This window comes from Triticum dicoccoides, chromosome 3B (genome assembly GCF_002162155.2).
Source record: "Triticum dicoccoides isolate Atlit2015 ecotype Zavitan chromosome 3B, WEW_v2.0, whole genome shotgun sequence".
Classification (NCBI taxonomy): Eukaryota; Viridiplantae; Streptophyta; class Magnoliopsida; order Poales; family Poaceae; genus Triticum; species Triticum dicoccoides.
The window spans coordinates 836,494,969-836,513,547 of NC_041385.1; the positions used below are offsets into that span (position 1 = coordinate 836,494,969).

General features: G+C 44.2%; 2 protein-coding genes across 2 annotated transcripts; both read left to right on the plus strand.

The window, feature by feature from the left end:
* The first annotated feature begins 2,477 nt into the window (after positions 1–2,477).
* On the plus strand, positions 2,478–8,581 carry LOC119278795. The gene is made up of 8 exons (XM_037560141.1): positions 2,478–2,652; positions 3,055–3,240; positions 3,316–3,568; positions 3,720–3,939; positions 4,050–4,185; positions 5,362–5,565; positions 5,702–5,767; positions 7,318–8,581. The coding sequence occupies exons 2-8, from the start codon at positions 3,079–3,081 to the stop codon at positions 8,314–8,316; spliced, it is 2,040 nt and encodes a 679-aa protein (XP_037416038.1). The 5' UTR covers positions 2,478–2,652; positions 3,055–3,078; the 3' UTR covers positions 8,317–8,581.
* Positions 8,582–10,291: 1,710 nt separating this feature from the next.
* LOC119278794 (putative disease resistance protein RGA3) lies at positions 10,292–16,076 on the plus strand. The gene is made up of 3 exons (XM_037560140.1): positions 10,292–12,602; positions 13,290–15,690; positions 15,805–16,076. Exons 1-3 carry the CDS (start codon positions 11,244–11,246, stop codon positions 15,885–15,887), a joined length of 3,843 nt encoding a protein of 1,280 aa, XP_037416037.1. The 5' UTR covers positions 10,292–11,243; the 3' UTR covers positions 15,888–16,076.
* The last annotated feature ends 2,503 nt before the right edge of the window (positions 16,077–18,579 follow it).

The window sequence follows — 18,579 nt, forward strand, 5'->3', positions numbered from 1 at the left end:
CGGCGCGCGGCGCGCCGCCCCCGCCGCCCCAGCAAGTCTCTTTACTCATTTTGTAATACATCATCTTGTAACTAACTCCTTAGTAACTTTGCTTGCAAACTTCTTGTGATGTGTATTACCAAGAGGGCCCAGAGATACCTCTCCATCATACGGAGTGACAAATCACAATCTCGATTCACGCCAACTCAACAGACACCTTCGGAGATACCTGTAGAGCATCTTTGTGATCACCCAGTTATGTTGTGACGTTTGATAGCACGCAAGGTATTCCTCCAGAGTCTAGGAGTTCATTGATCTCATGGTGGAAGGAATATGTCTTTGACATTAAGAAAGTAGTAGCAATAAATTGAACGATCATATGCTAAGCTAACGGATGGGTCTTGACCATCACATAATTCTCCTAATGATGTGATCCCGTTATCAAATGACAACACATGTCTATGGTTAGGAAACCTTAACCATCTTTTGATCGACGAGCTAGTCTAGTAGAGGCTCACTAGAGACACGGTGTTGTCTATATATTCAGACATGTATCTGAGTTTCCGATCAATACAATTATAGCATGGATAATAGACGTTTATCATGAACAGGGAAATATGATAATAACCAATTTATTATTGTCTTTAGGGCATATTTCCAACACCCGCCACCCTAGTATAAGTGTGGGAGGAGGCAACGTGACCAAATATAGTTGTGGCGAGCGACTGCCAGAACCCGCCACCCGCTATTTGAAAATATAAAAATGTTTGGCGCGTGGGTGCCCAAATATTGTTCTGGCGGGTTCAAAATGCCGCCCGCCACAGATGTGGAAGAGAACTGTGGCGGGCATCGATCTGCACCCGCCACAGTAGCTTGCCAGCTGGGCACAAATTAGAAAACGCATAGCTGTGGCGGGTTATCTCGGCCGCCCGCCATAGCTACTTGTGGCACTGGCGGGCAGGTTTTAGCGCTCGCCACTGTTCCTTTCAAAATTAGCAGTGGCGGGTGCCCTGCTTCGCCCACCACTCATTAGGGTTTACCTATAAGCCCTTTCCCAGTAGTGAGGGTGTGATAAGCCCCTTTGAAAGGACGGCCTCAAAAGAGAGGGTCTTAGCCCGAAAATTTCCTCGAGTTGGTAAGACAACCTCCAAAGAAAACTGAGGAAACTTGTTTTGAATACGATCCAACAATATTACTTTTATGAGATATCACTTGTATTTCACAGACTAAATCTACAGTCAATGTTTGCCCCAAAATACAAGAGACCAAATAAACAAACTTGGACGGGGAAGTATGAGCTCAAACCAACAACCTTTGCTTAAGCTCCAAGATGCAAAGATACAGCTAAGTTATTTATTGCCTCATTCTCTATTAAACAACTATTAATCTATAACCTATTCGAATGGTTGTATGATACCTTGTGGATTGCTGACATTGATATAAACTTACCAACACTTTTATATTGTACATGTTATAGGAGACGCTCTTAAGCACTCAGTGTCAAAAATTCTTATATTATGATAGCGATGAAGTACATACGATCACTGCAATTGTGTGTACTTCCGTGCAACACGTTGGCTAATAAATAATTGTAGGAGGATGACAAATGGACCGACGAGTCCATCCGCGGGTCAAGCCGGCTGTGATATTTTATTACAGTACTCCCTCCGATTTATATTAATATTTATCTTGGATTTGTCTAGATAGGGATCAGAGGGAGTATATATTTTTAAGAGATTAGGTCATGGATTTTTAAATTATGCATCGTGTAAATCTAGACTATGCTACCTTTTTTTTATCAAAAGTTGACGTAAAGTATTTTAAGACTAGTTACAATGGGTAGTAACTTAGACTAGTAACATGCATATGTTACTAGTCTATGTTACTACCTCTATAGTGGGGAGTAACATATGTGTAGCGTCATGCAACACTTCATTTATTAGGTTGTAGACTCATCTTGTCTTGGTATGTGTGATGTTACAGTAACTAGCTATGTTACCATATGCCCATATTTCCTCATTTATTACTCGTCACATCATCTGTTTTGCTTAGAGATATGTACCGAAGCACCCCTACATCATATGTTTGTTTAATTATTGTTGTTTAAGTTTGCTGTTTAATTATTGTTGGTGAAGTTTGCTGTTTAATTATTGTTGAGGTGTGTACCTTTTAATGTTTCCTTCTAATTATTGTTGAGAAGTTGTGGAGCTTCTCGGTGCCTCCGCCCTCACTGACAGCCCTGTGTTCTTTTCTGCGCGAGGTCGGAGCTGTGAGTGAGGGTGGTTGGAGCCAAATAAAGATCAGGAGAGATGGCAAGTGGAGCTTTGCTGACGGAGCGGAGACAAAGAAGGTGGGGTTAGATGCCACATGTGCCTGAAAGAAACAGCTTCGCTCTGGGACCGGTTGATGTCACCCCGGCCGGCCTGATTAGTGTAAGACAATCAGTAAAATATTGGCCTTGGGAGTTGCTTCTTTAATCATAAGTCTCCTTCCTCTGCCTCATCCCTTTTCACACAGCAGGATCTAGATCTCACCTCGCGTCCATGGAAGTCTCCTCTCCTATCCTCTTTCTTGGACAGCTTGAGAATTGATCCGGCAACCTAGCTCGGAAGAAATCATCACAAGCTTAATTTCCCCTTGACTAGGTTGCAGCTGCAGGGCCTCGATCGGCAGGTAATCACCTTGAAACGAGCTTCTCCTGAGTATTTTGACCCCGTATCTTCTCCAAATCTCATTTGTTCTAGTTGCATGCGCAATCACCGTATGGAGATATCTGTGTGTTTCTTCTGCTAATCGGAACTGCAACCAATATGTATCCAGTAATAATACAGACGACTGTTGTTCTGGACCTCTTTGAGTCCATGTTTGGATCCCATCTAGCTCGTCTTGGCTGGATGGGATTTTATTTCAAATTCCATGCCATCCGACAGAATAGGAGTGCGGCTATGCATCTTTTCGTTTTTCTATTGCAAAACACAGGAGTGCGTGATCGTAGAAAGAAAAAAAAAACTTTATGAATCGATGGAGCAGCTGGGCCTGGTACCTTCACAAATAATGCGCTTGCTCTTGTTGTAGGGGTTCCGTGACATCTAATTGCAAATGGAACGCCGATCTACTGTCACACGAATGGACCTGGAGTTCATGCTAATTGATGAAACGGCAGAGCCCATGGCTCTGCCACTGACACTTCTGCGTCATATCACCGATGATTTCTCTGCTGAGCATGAAATTGGCAGAGGTGGGTTTGCGGTGGTTTATAAGGTACAGCAACTCTGAGCTGATCCGGTCTGTAGGGAAAACTGTAGTTGTTGCTGACAAGGCAACTTCTCTCTGTAGGGAAAGCTTGGGAATAGGACTGTGGCAGTGAAGAGGATGTCCAATACGTTTGTAGATGAAAGCGAGTTCCACCGAGAAGTTCAATGTCTCATGATGGTTAAACACAAAAATATAGTACGGTTTCTGGGATATTATGCTGAAACACATTGGACTATGGTAACCCAGGAGGGAAAATTCGTTATGGCAGATGTAAACCAAAGATTGCTCTGCTTCGAGTATCTTCCTAATGGGAGCCTTGATAAGTATATCACTGGTAGGATCATGTGGCACGCAAAGGTTCTTTTAACCTGTATTATCATCATTGAAGATCATCTATTTTCAGTTCACCATGTCGCATACTATCTATACATTTGAATAAGTACGTCAAATAATACGAAGCTGCCTTTATCATGTCCCCTTTGTAGATGCATCTTGTGGACTTCAGTGGAGAGACCGCTTCCAAATTATCACAGGAATTTGTCAGGGGCTACATTATCTTCATCAGAATAGCTTTATGCACTTAGATCTAAAGCCCACAAACATATTGTTGGATGATAATTTAGTACCAAAACTTGCTGATTTCGGTCTATCTAGATGCTTTGTTGAATCACAAAACTGGGCTAGTACTTCGATACGTGGAACAGCGTAAGTTTGCTAAGCCTCTTGAAAGTTCAATCTTTTTCCTTCTTCTATGATTTATACTAACACTACAACATCTTGCTCATTAACCAATCACATGGATTTCTTTTTTGCAGTGGATATATAGCACCCGAATATTATAACTATACTGAAGTCACACACCAGCTTTCGCCCCTTCTTGATATCTATAGTCTTGGTATAATAATAATAGAGATACTCACCGGCCGGAAGGGGAATATTGACGCTGATGAGGTAAGAACAACTAGGTCTTCTTTCAAAAATAAAGGTTGTACTTTAAAACTAATGCATTACTTGCTTATCTTTTTAGATGTAGCATAATATCTCTCTCTTTCATTTTTAGCAATAAATCCACCATGGACTACATATTTTGACTGAAAGCCTTAAAAAGATCCTGTGACATTATAAATATGAAAACTAGGATTTGAAATTTTGAACCTCTAGTTGATGGAAGGCACTCACAACCCTACCACACTTCAACAGGCGGTGGTTCAACTATATATGTAGAAAAGAAAGACATGTTGAACTACATCTGAAGTACTGTCATGTTGCACCGATATTTAGCACTTCAAAATCCCTCAAATTAGCATGTTGAACCAGATTGAAATCACGGTTTTAGGCTTTTAGCTATAACATTTAGTGCACTGTGTCGTAATTTTTTTAAACATGGTTCAACATGCCCGAATATACCTTTCCTTTCTAATGTTGCCTAATGTAGTTCTTGGTAACACATCGAATGGTGGAAAGAGAAAATTGAGTGCACAAGGATCTAACAACATTTCCTTTCGACTTTCAAAGCATCAGGATAACAACTAGATTTACAAATGGACCAAAAATGAGCATGCACTTAACGGAGACACTCGTAGCAGTAGTATAAATTGTTGAAAATGGAAATAAAATGAATCAAAATACATATGGTTGGATGAGTAGCAGTTTCCAGAAAAGAGTATATTATATTCATATTCGTTTTGATTAGGCGTAGATCGTAATGTCTATCTGGCGGTTGTCGGTCATGCTCTAGTCTTGAGTGACCGGTTATTCTGCCTGGTCTTGGGCTGATAAAGTTGGAAATCTTTTATTTCTATCAATTCATCTTGGCGCATGTTTTGTGTTTTCTTGAGAGAAAAAATCTCACCAACCATGTCCCAGTTATCTCCAACTGGAACTTTGGATGCATATTTCTTTTTAATTCAACTGATACCTGGTTTCTTCCGATATGTGAGAAGAAACTAGGGGCACACCCTAATTAAGTTCTTGAGAATTTTTCATTGTTAGCTTGAGGTCTTAGTTGATGTGGTTTTGCGTAAGCTGTTGACATCATGTATGGGGCTAGTATATAGTATTGCATACTTTAATTTCATATTTTAAGAGATGGTGCTTCTTTTCGTAACTCACAAATTCTATTCATAGGTAGTTGAAAGTTGGAGTAACATGGTGGAGAAATCACATAGCGACGTACAGATGGAACAGGTACGCATATGTGCTGAGATAGCAATAGAGTGCATCGACTTCAACCCGGCAAAGAGACCGGATACACAACATATAATCAGTAGACTCGATCAGATAAAAATCATGGACGGATATGTTAAAACTGGCATGATTACTTCACATCAGGTAAGATCACTCACATGCCATCCATGATATCCTTCCCACAATACTTAATCTTGAGAGCTCGTGTACACCTCCCTTTGGACTTTTGGTGTACGAGCTAGCAGATGAAGTGAAGTGTCCTTGATGGTTATTTTAATAGGCCAAAGATGCTCCAAATGAACTGCATCAAGATACGACTGACGCACCAGGAGAGACAAGCTTTAAGGTGAGCTCTCATCTGAAAGTACATGTAAATAGTGATATGTTCGTAAATTCAAGATACGTATATCTAGGGCCTGTTCGGATGCACTCCGCTCCGCAACTCCGCGCCCGGAGCGGGCGGAGTGGCACCGAACGCTGCCGCTCCTCGGAGTAGAAAGAGTGGAGCGGAGCTGCATGTAGTTCAATTCGGCGGAGTGGCTAATACCGAGCTCCGCGGGCGACTCCCTTTCTCGATCGATCGAAATTGCTTTCTCTCTTGCAGCGACCCCCCGACCATTGAGCCAAAGCATCATGCCGCCACCACCCACTAGCGTCGTTCCCTGGCGGGCTTGCCGTCCACGCCGCGATGCGCTCCCTGATGGCCGCGTCCGTGCGCGCCGCCACCGCGCTCCAGGGCCGCCGCCCCCGCCCGTGCCCGCTGTGCACCAGCAAGTCAGAAGAGCGTGCGGGCTCTGTGCTGACGGCGTGGATGCAGTTCCCGAAGTACTCCCCCGGCAGCGCCAGCCAGAGCCGCCCTCGGTTGTTGACGGCCACGCGGAACGCCGTCTCGTGGTCCGGGACCAGCCGCCGAGCGCGGGTGACACACCGCCGCATCAGGGACCAAGGCCTGGAACCGCGTCACGGCGGCCGCACCTGCCGCGTCCCCGGCCGCCAGGAGCTCCTGCCTAGCCTGTTCCTTGAGCGCCGCCAGCGACTCCACTGAGAAGTACAGCACGCGCCCGCGCAGTAGCGTCCGCGCCGGCCTCTGGATGAGCTCCAATGGGTCTGCGCATGGCAGCACGACCGGTGCCTTGCTGCCAGGAGGGACGACGTCGGCGACCTCGACGCGGCCGGCGACGGCGTGGAGGAGCTCGACGGCCCCTGCACCCTTGTGATTGATTGTTCATGGACTATGGAGTGGAGTCAGTTGCCGAACATCTTATCAACTCTCGATTGGGTGGGAAGAGCCATCAGTCCAGGAGCTGGGAGTGGAGTGGAAGATTTGAAGGAGTGGAGTGCATCCGAACAGGCTCCTATTTGTTATCCCTGTGCCCTCATTATTGCTAACACTTGGCAAAATATTTTTGAAACTATTTTTTTGAAGCAAGAGGAACAATTTTCAAATGCCAATTTTTCGAAAAAGAATTATACATGTATATATTTACATCTTCGGCGAGCCTGTTAATTCTCATGAACGAAAGATAATTTTTGCACCTGCGTTGCAAAAATATTGTTTCTATGGAGTCACTATTTGTGGTAGTTTTGAAAAATACGAAAAATGTTCCTCCATTCACCATTTGCGTTGATGATATTTTTGAGATATGCCCAACAAAATCGGAAAGGAGGGAGTATATCAGATGGATGAGAACACAACTTCCTACTTGTTTTTCTTCAAATTATCATGGAGGGAGCCTCAAATTAGTAAACATAATATTTTATTTTGGCAAAGTCCGTACCGATTCTATGGAGTCACTAATACTAAATTATTTTTTCCCATTTGGTCATTTTGTTCTACCAATGATTTTTGATATGATATGTGACTGGCATACTCATTTGAGATTTTGCCTCTTGCAGGTGTTAAAGATTGGCGTCGGTGCTATCTCAAAACGGAACTTGAAGAAAAGAAAGATTCGGGCGGCCATGGAAAACAATCCTCACCATTCTGCTTGGCTTGAGGGGACGAGAGAGATGGAGGAGGACCCAGTTACTGTTTCGCTCGGCCCCTCGGGCCCTCTCTTCCAGAAGCTCCGTTCTGTCATTGCTTCGCAAGACAGTCGGCTGAAGAGGGTTAAGGTTGAGATCTTGTTTCTCGGCCAAGGACTCAAGGGATTGTGCAACGGATTTAGCAAGGATCTATTTGAGGCGCCGCAGGATAGCATTACCAGGTGCTGGATGAGGCAGGTCCGGGATCTGTGCTATGATACAACAGACTACCTCGACCAGGTCATGCACTTCATCCAATACTCCGGTACTGGTAGGGGTAAGATCCGTATTTTTTGGGGGAAACGTCTTGGATCCAAGATCTTTCGGGTTTCCCGTAGGCTCACCTGGGTTTCGTTGCCAAAAGTGAAAAGGTTGAAGCGAGGCCTCATGATTGCACAATTATTAGCATTGTTAGCTCGTGTCGAGGATGCAGATGAAAGACGCGAAAGATTCAAGATTTCTCCACCGGAAGCCAGCAAACATGACTATTCACAAGCCGCCAGAGCCGGTATCAGCCACCCCATGGCCCGACTTCCCATCCAACTCCATGTCGACAAGCTCATCAAGCTGCTGGCCTTCGAGCACGACGACAATTTGATAGAAAAAGAACTCAAGGTGGTAAGTATCTTTGGATCTGCAAGTTCTGACAAGACAGCAGTTGCGAGGACCTTATATCACCGGTATGGAGGGAAGTTCCAGTACCGGGCTTTTCTACGGGTGTCTCGAGATCCAGATATGAGCAGGCTTCTCACCGACATGCTCACACAATTCAAGGCCCCACCAACCCATACAGTTTCTGATGTCCAAGGACTTATTGAAAGTATCACCAAACATCTGCAAGGAAAAAGGTATTTCCTATCAATTAATTAAACAAAACGTGCTGTGCTATTAATAAAATGAACCTAATGGCAACTAGCATAATTCTGCGTTACTCTATGTTTGCTTTGGGGCTGTCTGGATAAAGCCCCAAATAAAGGCCAAAATAAATCTTAGTTAACCCATTTTTTTTATTAAAGAAGAGTAAACTAGTAAAACTAAAAGCAAGGGGGATACCTCTGTGATACTAGTTGTCGGTGTACTAAAGTATGGGTACCTTAGTATCCCGAACTTGTGCACGGGCAGTCGCAGCGCCCCGCGGCAAGGCTTGTCAGGTGACCGCCCAGGTCCTCCGTGGTTCCTTTGGAGCCATTCGAGAACAAAGTATTCAAGTCAAAGAAACAAGGACCCGGCAAGAGGAGCTTGCCGGGGAGGACAGCCAAGGACCCGACAAGAGGAGCTTGCCGGGAAGGACAACCAAGGCCCCGGCAAGAGGAGCTTGCCGGGAAGGACAGCCAAGGCCCCGGCAAGAGGAGCTTGCCGGGAAGGACAGCCAAAGCCCCGGCAAGAGGAGCTTGCCGGGCGCGACAAGTCAACGACCACGGCAAGGCGCTTGCCGCGGCAAGCAACCACTCTGTACCCGCGCTCCAGCTCACCCACCAACGTGTCGCTCTGGGACCTTTCCAGGCGCACGTGGCGGGAGGCTATGCAGCCAGGGGTACGCGGTGGCAAGCGGCGATGACAAGAGCGCCATCGTGGCGAGCGGTGGCATCCCTGACGGTGCCTTTCTGCACTGTTCGGGCGACACAGACGGGCATTTAATGCCCTTGTCCCCTGCCGTCAGGGTTAGGTATGATACACTGTACGAGTAGCTGCACCAACTACATCGCTTTTACACTTTTGCCCTTGCCTACGTTGCCACCTGTCGGTGACCCCTTTGAGCATATAAAAGGAGGCCCATGTGCAACGTAGAGGAGGGTTAGACATTCCAGAGCTCTCACGCTCGGTCTTGTTAGCGGCTGGTACGTACTGTAGCTCCAGCGCTCCCGAGCAAGAATACAATACAATCCACAAAGCAGCAGTAGGGTTTTACGCATCCGTGCGGCCCGAAGCTGGGTAAACTGCTCGTGTGCCTCGCCTCGATCTGCTCTTCGTGCGATCTCCGCCCCCCGCCGAACCGAAAGGGGCCTCCGGTCCCATAGGTGTTCGAGGAGCCAGTTTCCCCCGACACTAGTTGAAAGATTAGGTCTATCAACTAAGGGGAAAAAATAGGAGATTTTTCAGCCAGATCTTTGTATGTGATACATATTTTCTGCGTAATTTTGTCCTGCCTTCTGTATCTTGTTCTGTTTATCTCTTGTCTTTTGTGTAAAATAGTAATATATTTCGGTTGGCCAAAAAAAATCTGCAGGTACTTAATTATAATAGATGATCTATGGTCCACGTCAGCCTGGGATATTATTATCCGAGCTCTTCCTGATGGTGATTATTGCAGAATAATAACAACAACACAGGTTGAGGATGTAGCACTGGCATGCTGCAGTTACCAGTTAAAGCATATATATAAGATTACTCCTCTTAATGATGATCAATCAGGAAAATCTGAGGGTGGTTGTATTACATATCCTAGTTCCGAAGGGATGAAAGAAGCTCTAAACCTTGTGTATGATAATCTTCCACCCCATTTGAAGGCATGCTTGTTATATATGAATATGTATCCAGAAGGATACACGACCAAGAAGGATGAATTGGTGAAGCAGTGGGTTGCTGAAGATTTTATCGGCTCAGTACAAGGACAAGACAGAGAGAACACCGCGGGATGTTATTTTGATGCTCTCGTCAGTAGTGGACTGGTCCAGTCCGTAGATACCGATCATAATGGTGATGTGTTGTCATGTACGCTTCACCACATGGTGCTGGATCTTATCAGACAAAAATCCATGGAGGAAAACTTTGTCACTGTTGTGAACTACTCCCTCCGTTCCAAAATAGATGACCCAACTTTGTATTAACTTTAGTATAAAGTTGGGTCATCTATTTTGGGACGGAGGGAGTATTTTCAAACAATTCTAGGACTTCCTGACAAGGTCCGTAGACTGTCTGTCCAGTTGGGAGGTGCAAAAGGTGCAAATACTATACCAGACAATATGAGAACATCCCAAGTTAGATCACTACTATTTTCTGGATTCTTCAAAGGTGTACCCTCCATTGTAGAATATGGGCTTCTTCAAGTTTTGATTCTTCATATTTGGTCTGATCAAGACAAGACTTTTGACCTCACTTCAATTGGTGAACTATATCGACTGAGATATCTGAAGATTGAGTGTAATATCACTGTCAAGCTTCCAGGCAAGATTCGAAGGCTGCGGCACTTGGGTACTCTGCAGGTAGATGCAAGATTAGCGGTTGTTCCATCTGATATTATTCATCTGGATAAGTTGCTGCACCTCCGCCTCTGGAGTGAGTCTATTTTGCCTCATGGGGTTGGCCATATGACATCTCTTCGTACTCTGGGTTATTTTGATCTCAACAGTAACCCAAAGATCAATTTGATGGATCTGCACAAGCTGACAAATCTGCAGAATCTTCAGCTCACCTGTTCTACAGTACCACCAGCTAAATGCCTTGAAAAGAATATGCAACTCCTGAGCTCAGTCCTTAACAAACTTAGCATCCTGCAGTCTGTAACTCTTGTACCTGCTACAGGCTCCTCCAATGTAAATACTTTACAGGCTGATAATGATACTGGTGCTTCAGGCATGATCATTTCATTTGATGGCTTCAGCAGTGTGTCCCCTGCCCCAGCCCATCTTCGGAGACTCGAGTTGTCGCGTCGTTGCTGCATCTTCTCCAGACTCCCAAAATGGCATGGTGAACTTGCTTAACTCTGCGTTCTTAAGATTGCAGTCAAGGAGCTATCGAACGAAGATACTGATATACTGAAAGGGTTACCTGCCCTCACTGTTCTGTCGTTGCATGTCATGACAACGTCTGCAGAAATGATTGTCTTTGGCAAGGGAGGGTTCTCAGTTCTCATATACTTCAAGTTCACGTGCACTGTGCCTTGGCTGAAATTTGAAGAGAATGCAATGCCTAACCTCCAGAAGCTCAGGCTAGGTTTCAACGCAACAGCAGTGGATAAACAAGGGATCATTATTGAGCACTTGTCATGCATTAAAGAGATATCTGCAATAGTTGGTTGTGTGAACGTTGGTGCAGGGTCTGCCTGCCAGAAAGCTATTGTGAACGATCCAAGAAATCCTAAGGTGCAATGGATGGGCTCCATTTATGTTGGTGACGAAGGTACAGGACACCTGGTGACACATGAAGCCCAGGAATATTACAGAGCTCAAGGTAAGGTTTCAGGGGGAGGTGAAATCATGGATGAAACTGATGGAATTCAAGATGAGAACAATGAAGCCGCTAATAAAAACAATCCAAGAAATCAAATGGTGCAATCGATGGGTTCGATTTATTATGGTCTCAAAGGTACAGAAATGGTGACGATAAGACCCAGAAACCAACCAGGGCAGTTGCTGATGACTGTGCTGGGCAGGTTGCTGAGACCCATTATCCCCACACTTCTGGCCAGCATATTGTGCTACGTATTGGGATGGTTGCTCTCGAGCATCATCCGCTCGGTCCCTTTGAAGCAGCGTTCCATGGCCACGCCCACTAGCTGGGATGTTGGCACAGCTGGCTGGGTCATTGTGCTGGGCTGGTTGCTTTCGCCCATTATCGCCTTTCTCTTGCCCAAGACCCTTTCCTGTCTGGGCTTCGACACATCCAAGAAGCTCCTGGAACTGGAGAACTGCATCATCCCAGAACTGCAGCAGGCGATGCGGGCAGTGGATCAAGAGAGGATGACGCAGAGAGTGGAGAAACTGAAACCTGATGTAGCCACGCTGGACAAGATGGCCGCCATGCTGAGGCATTCCCAGGAGGAAGCGGAAGACATCTTTGATGATGCTAAGCAAAAGATCGTCAGTGGTGACATCGTCTATGATGCCGTGCAGACCTGCAGTGACTACTTCTACAGGAGTTCTCTGGGGATTACAGGCATCCTCCGGAGAGGATCGTGTCAGCTACTGCAGTGGGCACAGAGCATCTCCACCTTGTTTCAGTGGTTCCCACGCATGCATGCATATATGTTCTTTACCATATGTTATGAGACTGCAGCCTCAAATTTCTCGGGGAGATGGTTCTGTTGCTTGTGCAACTCCTTTGGCTTGTTCATCAACTGTTGTAGGTCCATGTTCTACTCGATAGTTCATGCGATTGAGTTGGCCTGCTTGTATCGAGACTGGTCCTATGACGTGGTTGGCATCATAGGTTACCAGGTACACACCCAACCTCACCTATATACTACTCCCTCCGTCTCATAATGTAAGACGTTTTTTGTCACTAGTGTAGTGTCAAAAAACGTCTTACATTATGGGACAGAGGGAGTATCAGTTTAAAGTTTAAACTAGTCCTATGTAAAACTTTGTGAGTATATGCATGTAGGTATAAACCGTAAACACATGGCAGGAATATTCTTTTTTTATCCAAGTTGTCATGTAATGTGGTAAGAGAAAAGAATCTCAAATGTGAGAAATTTGTAGAAATACTTGATACACTCCACGTTTAAAGTTTCTCTTTCAAACTTGCTATATAAAAGTTTATACGGGCCAACATTCCATGACCAGTTGGTGGCTAAGATCCAATACATCTAAGTATAGTATGTATGTGTATGCATGATTAATTTGTTACCATCTGAACCAACCCTGTTCGCACGAAGAGTTCTTCAAAATATAGATATATTATGATATTATTTTTAATCTGCAAAAAAATGGATATTATTTTTAATCATTTCACATCTTTATTTTTCCTCATGGTCAGTTTCGCCCTACCAATGTATTTTGTATTTTCTTTTTCAACACATTTTTTCCAATAGTGATATCTAATCTTATCAGCACTATAATGACCTATCTCTAATGTAGAATATATATGATTGCCATGCTCATTTGGAAATCTGCTTCTTGCAGGAGAATGCCACTGTGTTAAGTTTTTTCCTTACAGCAATCTCAAAACAGAACTTGAAGAAAAGAATAGAGAAGGTACAAAGCACCATTAATGAAGTTAAGAAGTCACAACTCTTGTGTGTAGTCAGCAAGAACACGCCGGATGATATTGCCAACAGGAACAGGTGCAGAATTAGAACTGCTAGCAAGCTTAAGGTATTTGGTCGAGAGGTGTTGCGTGATAATATCATGGCAAAGCTCTGTGAGACACGACATTGTGATGCACCAAGCTCGAGTGCTTGTCCATGTTATTCTGTGGTTGGCATATATGGTCTTGCGGGGTCAGGGAAGACTACCTTTGCACAATATACTCGAGATTTCATAGAAGGGTGTGAGGAGAAACTTTTTGACACCATTATGTGCATTCATCTTTCGGAAACTTTCAGCGTGGATGATATATTTCATCAAATGCTGAAGGATATTACCAAAGATTGGCATTCCAGTTTTTCGGATCGTGGGGAGCTGGAAGAGAAGTTGAAGGAATCGTTGAGTGACAAACGTTTCTTCTTGATATTGGATGATCTCTGGGTGAAGAACAAGAGCGACCTACAGCTGCAGGAACTACTCTCTCCGCTCAATGTTGGGAAGAAAGGAAGCAAAATCCTAGTGACGGCTCAAGCAAAAGATGCAGCTAGAGCTCTGTGTGCTGATGAACCTATTAAAATGCCTGATTTGGATGAGGACCAATACTTTTCTATGTTTATGCATTATGCACTTGGTGGTACAAGTGTTGTTGATGAAGAATTCATACGAGTTGGGAGGCTGATTGCTGAAAAGCTACACCGATCGCCTATTGCAGCAGTAACAGTGGCAGAAAAGCTTGAGACAAATGCAGATATCCATTTCTGGAAAAACACTGCAAACAATGACATGCTGAATGACACCATGGATGCTCTTTGGTGGAGCTATCAACGGCTTGATCCGGACATCAGGCGCTGCTTTGAATTCTGCAATATTTTTCCTCGAAGATCCAAGCTGAGAAGGGGCGAATTAGTTCGCCTGTGGATAGCACAGGGGTTTGTAAAGACCAGTTCTGCAAACATGGAAGCTGTAGCTGAGTGCTACCTTCAAGAGTTGGTGTCATACTCATTTCTGCAACCAGAAGGAACTAGTTCTGAATCTTCTGATACGGATTGCTTTACAATTCATGGTCTGCTGTATGATTTATTAGACAAGGTCTGTGGAAGTGACTACTACAGAATCGAGAATGCAAGGAGCCAGAGAGGAGAAAGCTGGAAAGGGGATATCCCTGAAGATGTCCGCCATCTTTTTGTTGAGAATTGTGATGGAAAAATGATTGAGAAGATCCTTGGATTGAAAAAATTACGCACTCTCATTATTTATATTGTTGAATGGGATACACCAGTTGAGGAAAAATTCATCAACGGTATATGCAAGAGGCTTCTTAAGTTACGGGCATTACACGTTGCTTTGAGACACGCATATGATCCAATCAATGCACCCAATAAGTTCTCCGTCCCAGAATCTATTAGTCAATTAAAGCATCTACGCTATCTTGCTTTCAGGATAAACCACCAATGCACTGTTCTTCTACCAGGCGCTCTAAATAAGCTTCAGCATATCCAGCAGCTAGATTTTGGTTCTTGCAATATTTTGGGATCTACCTCTCTTGATCTTCTCAACTTGCAGCACATAATCTGCGGGGCCATGAAATTTCCTAACATAGGCAAGCTGACTTCACTCCAAACGATCCCAGGCTTCACAGCAAGTAATGAACAAGGTTGTGAGTTAAAGCAGTTGAGGGATCTTAACAAGCTTCATGGAAGCCTGCGGATTGTTGGACTTGAAAATGTTAAAAGCAAGGAGGAAGCTCTTGAAGCCAATCTAGCTGCCAAGGAAAGGCTCGCGGAACTTAAATTGCACTGGGAAGGTGATGATGATACAGGGTGCAGTCCAGAAGTTGAAGCAGAGGTACTTGAGGGCCTGTGCCCTCATGTGGGGCTTAAAACACTTCACATCTACAGCTACGAAGGTTCGAGGTGCCCAAATTGGATGGTGGGTAAGCAGAATGTTGGCCTGCAAGAACTTCTATTATATGGATGGAATCAACTTGGACCTGCTCCGGAAATTGCGGTCTTCCCTTGTCTTCGTATACTCTGTCTTTGCGACTCCAGCTGGGAGGCGTTACCAGATGATATGGAGCACCTCATGTTGCTCAAGGAACTGGATATCATTAGATGCGAGAACATCCGATCTCTTCCCACACTTCCCAGGTCTCTTGAGTGGTTTTATCTTGCTTCCTGCAATGTGGAATTCATGAGCTCTTGTAAAACAGTCGGACATCCAAACTGGCAGAAGATTCAGCACATCCCCGTCAAGGGAGTTGATATCCCAACACCAACACGTAAGACTGTAATCCCCTTTGTTCCCTTGTTTTTACATTTTGGATGTGTAGACATGCCTCCATAGTCTGTTACTAACTCTGCTTATGTTTTCTGTTGACCCATTTGCTAGCTAGCCTCAGAAGAAGAAGCTGACTCTGATGGGATATTGGGATTACATCAGAAGGCTTTAGGCCTTGCAATGCAGTCAGGCTGTTAAGGGAATGTGCAGCCAGCAGGAAGGTGATTTACAACTTGAGATACCAAGAGAAAGCACAACCAGGCCAGGCCACTCGATGTGTGAGATTTTTTCTTTCTTTCCTTGTCTTGTTCATCTTGATATTTGTTTGTTTGTGCACTGTGATTTCCAGAGTAAACCAGACGTATATTACCGTACTACAGTTTAATTTGATTATTACAGTGAACCTGGCGTGTATTGCTGTGGACCAGAGTAATCTACTTCCACCTATATCACTACTAAAGTTGTGTCATGCATGGATTACTACTGTGGCTGGGGTGCATTAGTTGACAGTAAATCTGCTTTCATAGTAATGTTTGTCAGTACTAGTGCCATTTATTTAGTGTGCTATATATGTATGCCAAGGACTTGGATGCTCTGATCTTTCGTTTATTATTATCGTGATGTCTGTCACGTTCTGTTTTTATTCTTGGCTCTTGTCCTCGTCCAGAAAATCTTGCAATTTCATTTGAAGAAGCTAAACTAATTCACAAGATCCAGATGCTTCAGGATTGGTTGTTGATGAACTTACATAGTCCTGTTATTTCAGTCTATTAAGCAACCTGAGAAAAATCAGGCCAGAAGTTATCAAAAGGCACCATATTAGGTTCACAAATTATGGTCTAGTATTACAGTCTTCTGCTAGAGTGAGTTTATATTCTAGCTTCAGCAGCAACTGTTACTACATTTATAAGAGTAGATTGTCCACCAGCAGTTTCTGTGGAATAGTTTAACTCACTAGATTCGGGGCGTGGCTTGCCATGCGTCACCCTTTCAGATGGATAAGTCGCTGGATAAACCGTTATGTAGATCACTGAAAACAAATAGCTCTACGGACTTAGACAAAGGCCATCAAACAGTAACAACCATTACTATGCCAACATTACAGTTATGTTACTATTAACGGAAGGAGCTATAAGTTTAAGTTGTAATAAGTCATCTGATATATGCACATATTTCGACCTTATTAGCTATCATAACGTGTGTGTTGTCATGCTTATGTAACGTCGTTAGCTCATTGCGATACTTATACATAAACTGTAATAATTGCTCAATTCTTAGCGTTAATTGCTACTATCATTAGAAGGGAGATGCAGTAATCCTCTCAAATTAAGGTCAGTATCATCATGCAGAATGCATCTCATGTCAGCAATCTATCCTGATTCCCTGCCACTCAAACTAACACCATAGCCCTGCCCCTATCGTCGCTGCCTGCACGTTGTGGTGCAGACGCCTACTTGTGGATCTCCCATTACCCGAGCCGCTATCTCCCCTAACAGTATCATCGTTCCTCCCACAACAGAAAGATGCCCTTGGATTCCTGACCTCTTCCTCCATGTATTCCTCACCCTCCTCGGATCAAAACAGAGCTCCAACCCTGTAACAATTTTCTGATAGCCAAAGATGACCATTTTGTCCGAGTTATGCTGGCTAAGCGTTAATTGGTTGTAACAGGACGTTACTCTACTTTACTTAAAATAATATATATTTCAACAAACAAACAAACAAACACAGCTTGATTTTGTTTTACTGTAGTGCCTCGTTTTGTTCTCTGACCCGGTTCAGAGATTCGAGACCTTGGAATCATTCTGATGGAATGTTGACCCATTTGTCATAGTAGCTTATGTGCTTGTGTTTTGGACTGAGTTCCGGGATTGCTGGGACGTATTCCCGGTCTCCATTTCAGTAACAAAATACTTAATTAGCACGAGTTGTTTCGGTACCTGACCTGACACAAATCTTGGCTGAGCTCCACAGCTGAAGAACAGGAGTGCCCTCTCTGTTCCGCCACATCCAAAAACAACTGCAGAAATTAAATTAGTCAGACACGATATTGATTCAGTGGGTTGCAGCAAGAAGCACCTTGTTCAATCTGAAACCGACGGGCGGGTCGATGAGACGAGGCGAAATATCTGTACGGACACTGGTGGAAAAAAGGCCTTTGGTCGCGGTTCGCAACTGCCATTAGTCGCGGTTGCGCAACCGCGACCAAATAAGCGCGACTAAAGCCCCCCACCTTTAGTCGCGGCTGCTTAAGAACCGCGACTAACGGCCCGTTCACGTGGGCGCCAGGCGGCCGTCGGGGCGGAGGACCTTTAGTCGCGGTTCTTCTGGCCAACCGCGACTAAAGGCCGCCACAGGTTTAGGGTTTTAGCCCCCCCCCCCTAAACCTGTTTTCTGTTTAATTTGTATTGTTCTATTTCTTTTGTGCTTTATTTTAATTTTGAAGGAGTTTCATATATTCTACGGTACTACATACATGCATATGAATGTACAATTTCAAATAAATTTGAAATTAGAACCAAAAAGAATTCAAGAGGAATATACAATATATATTCAATATCATCGGATGACCATATACAATTTTGAACAAGTTTCCATACATGATTTAATGCATATAAAGTTCTACGTCCTCGTAATAGTGTTCTCCTTTAGGATGGAGGACTTCCCTGCTGAACCATCCAGCTAGTTCCTCTTGAAGTGGTCGGAAGCGAGCTTCTGGACTAAGCATCCACCGGAGGTTATTCCTCTGAGCATTGGTATCACTCGGAACCCGCTCAGAGGTGTATCTCCGGATCATCTCACAGACATAGTATCCACATAGATTGGTCTCCGGTGGCTGAATATCCCCAGCATTCTTAGCCTTTAACATTTTGAATTCTAGCTCTTTTTT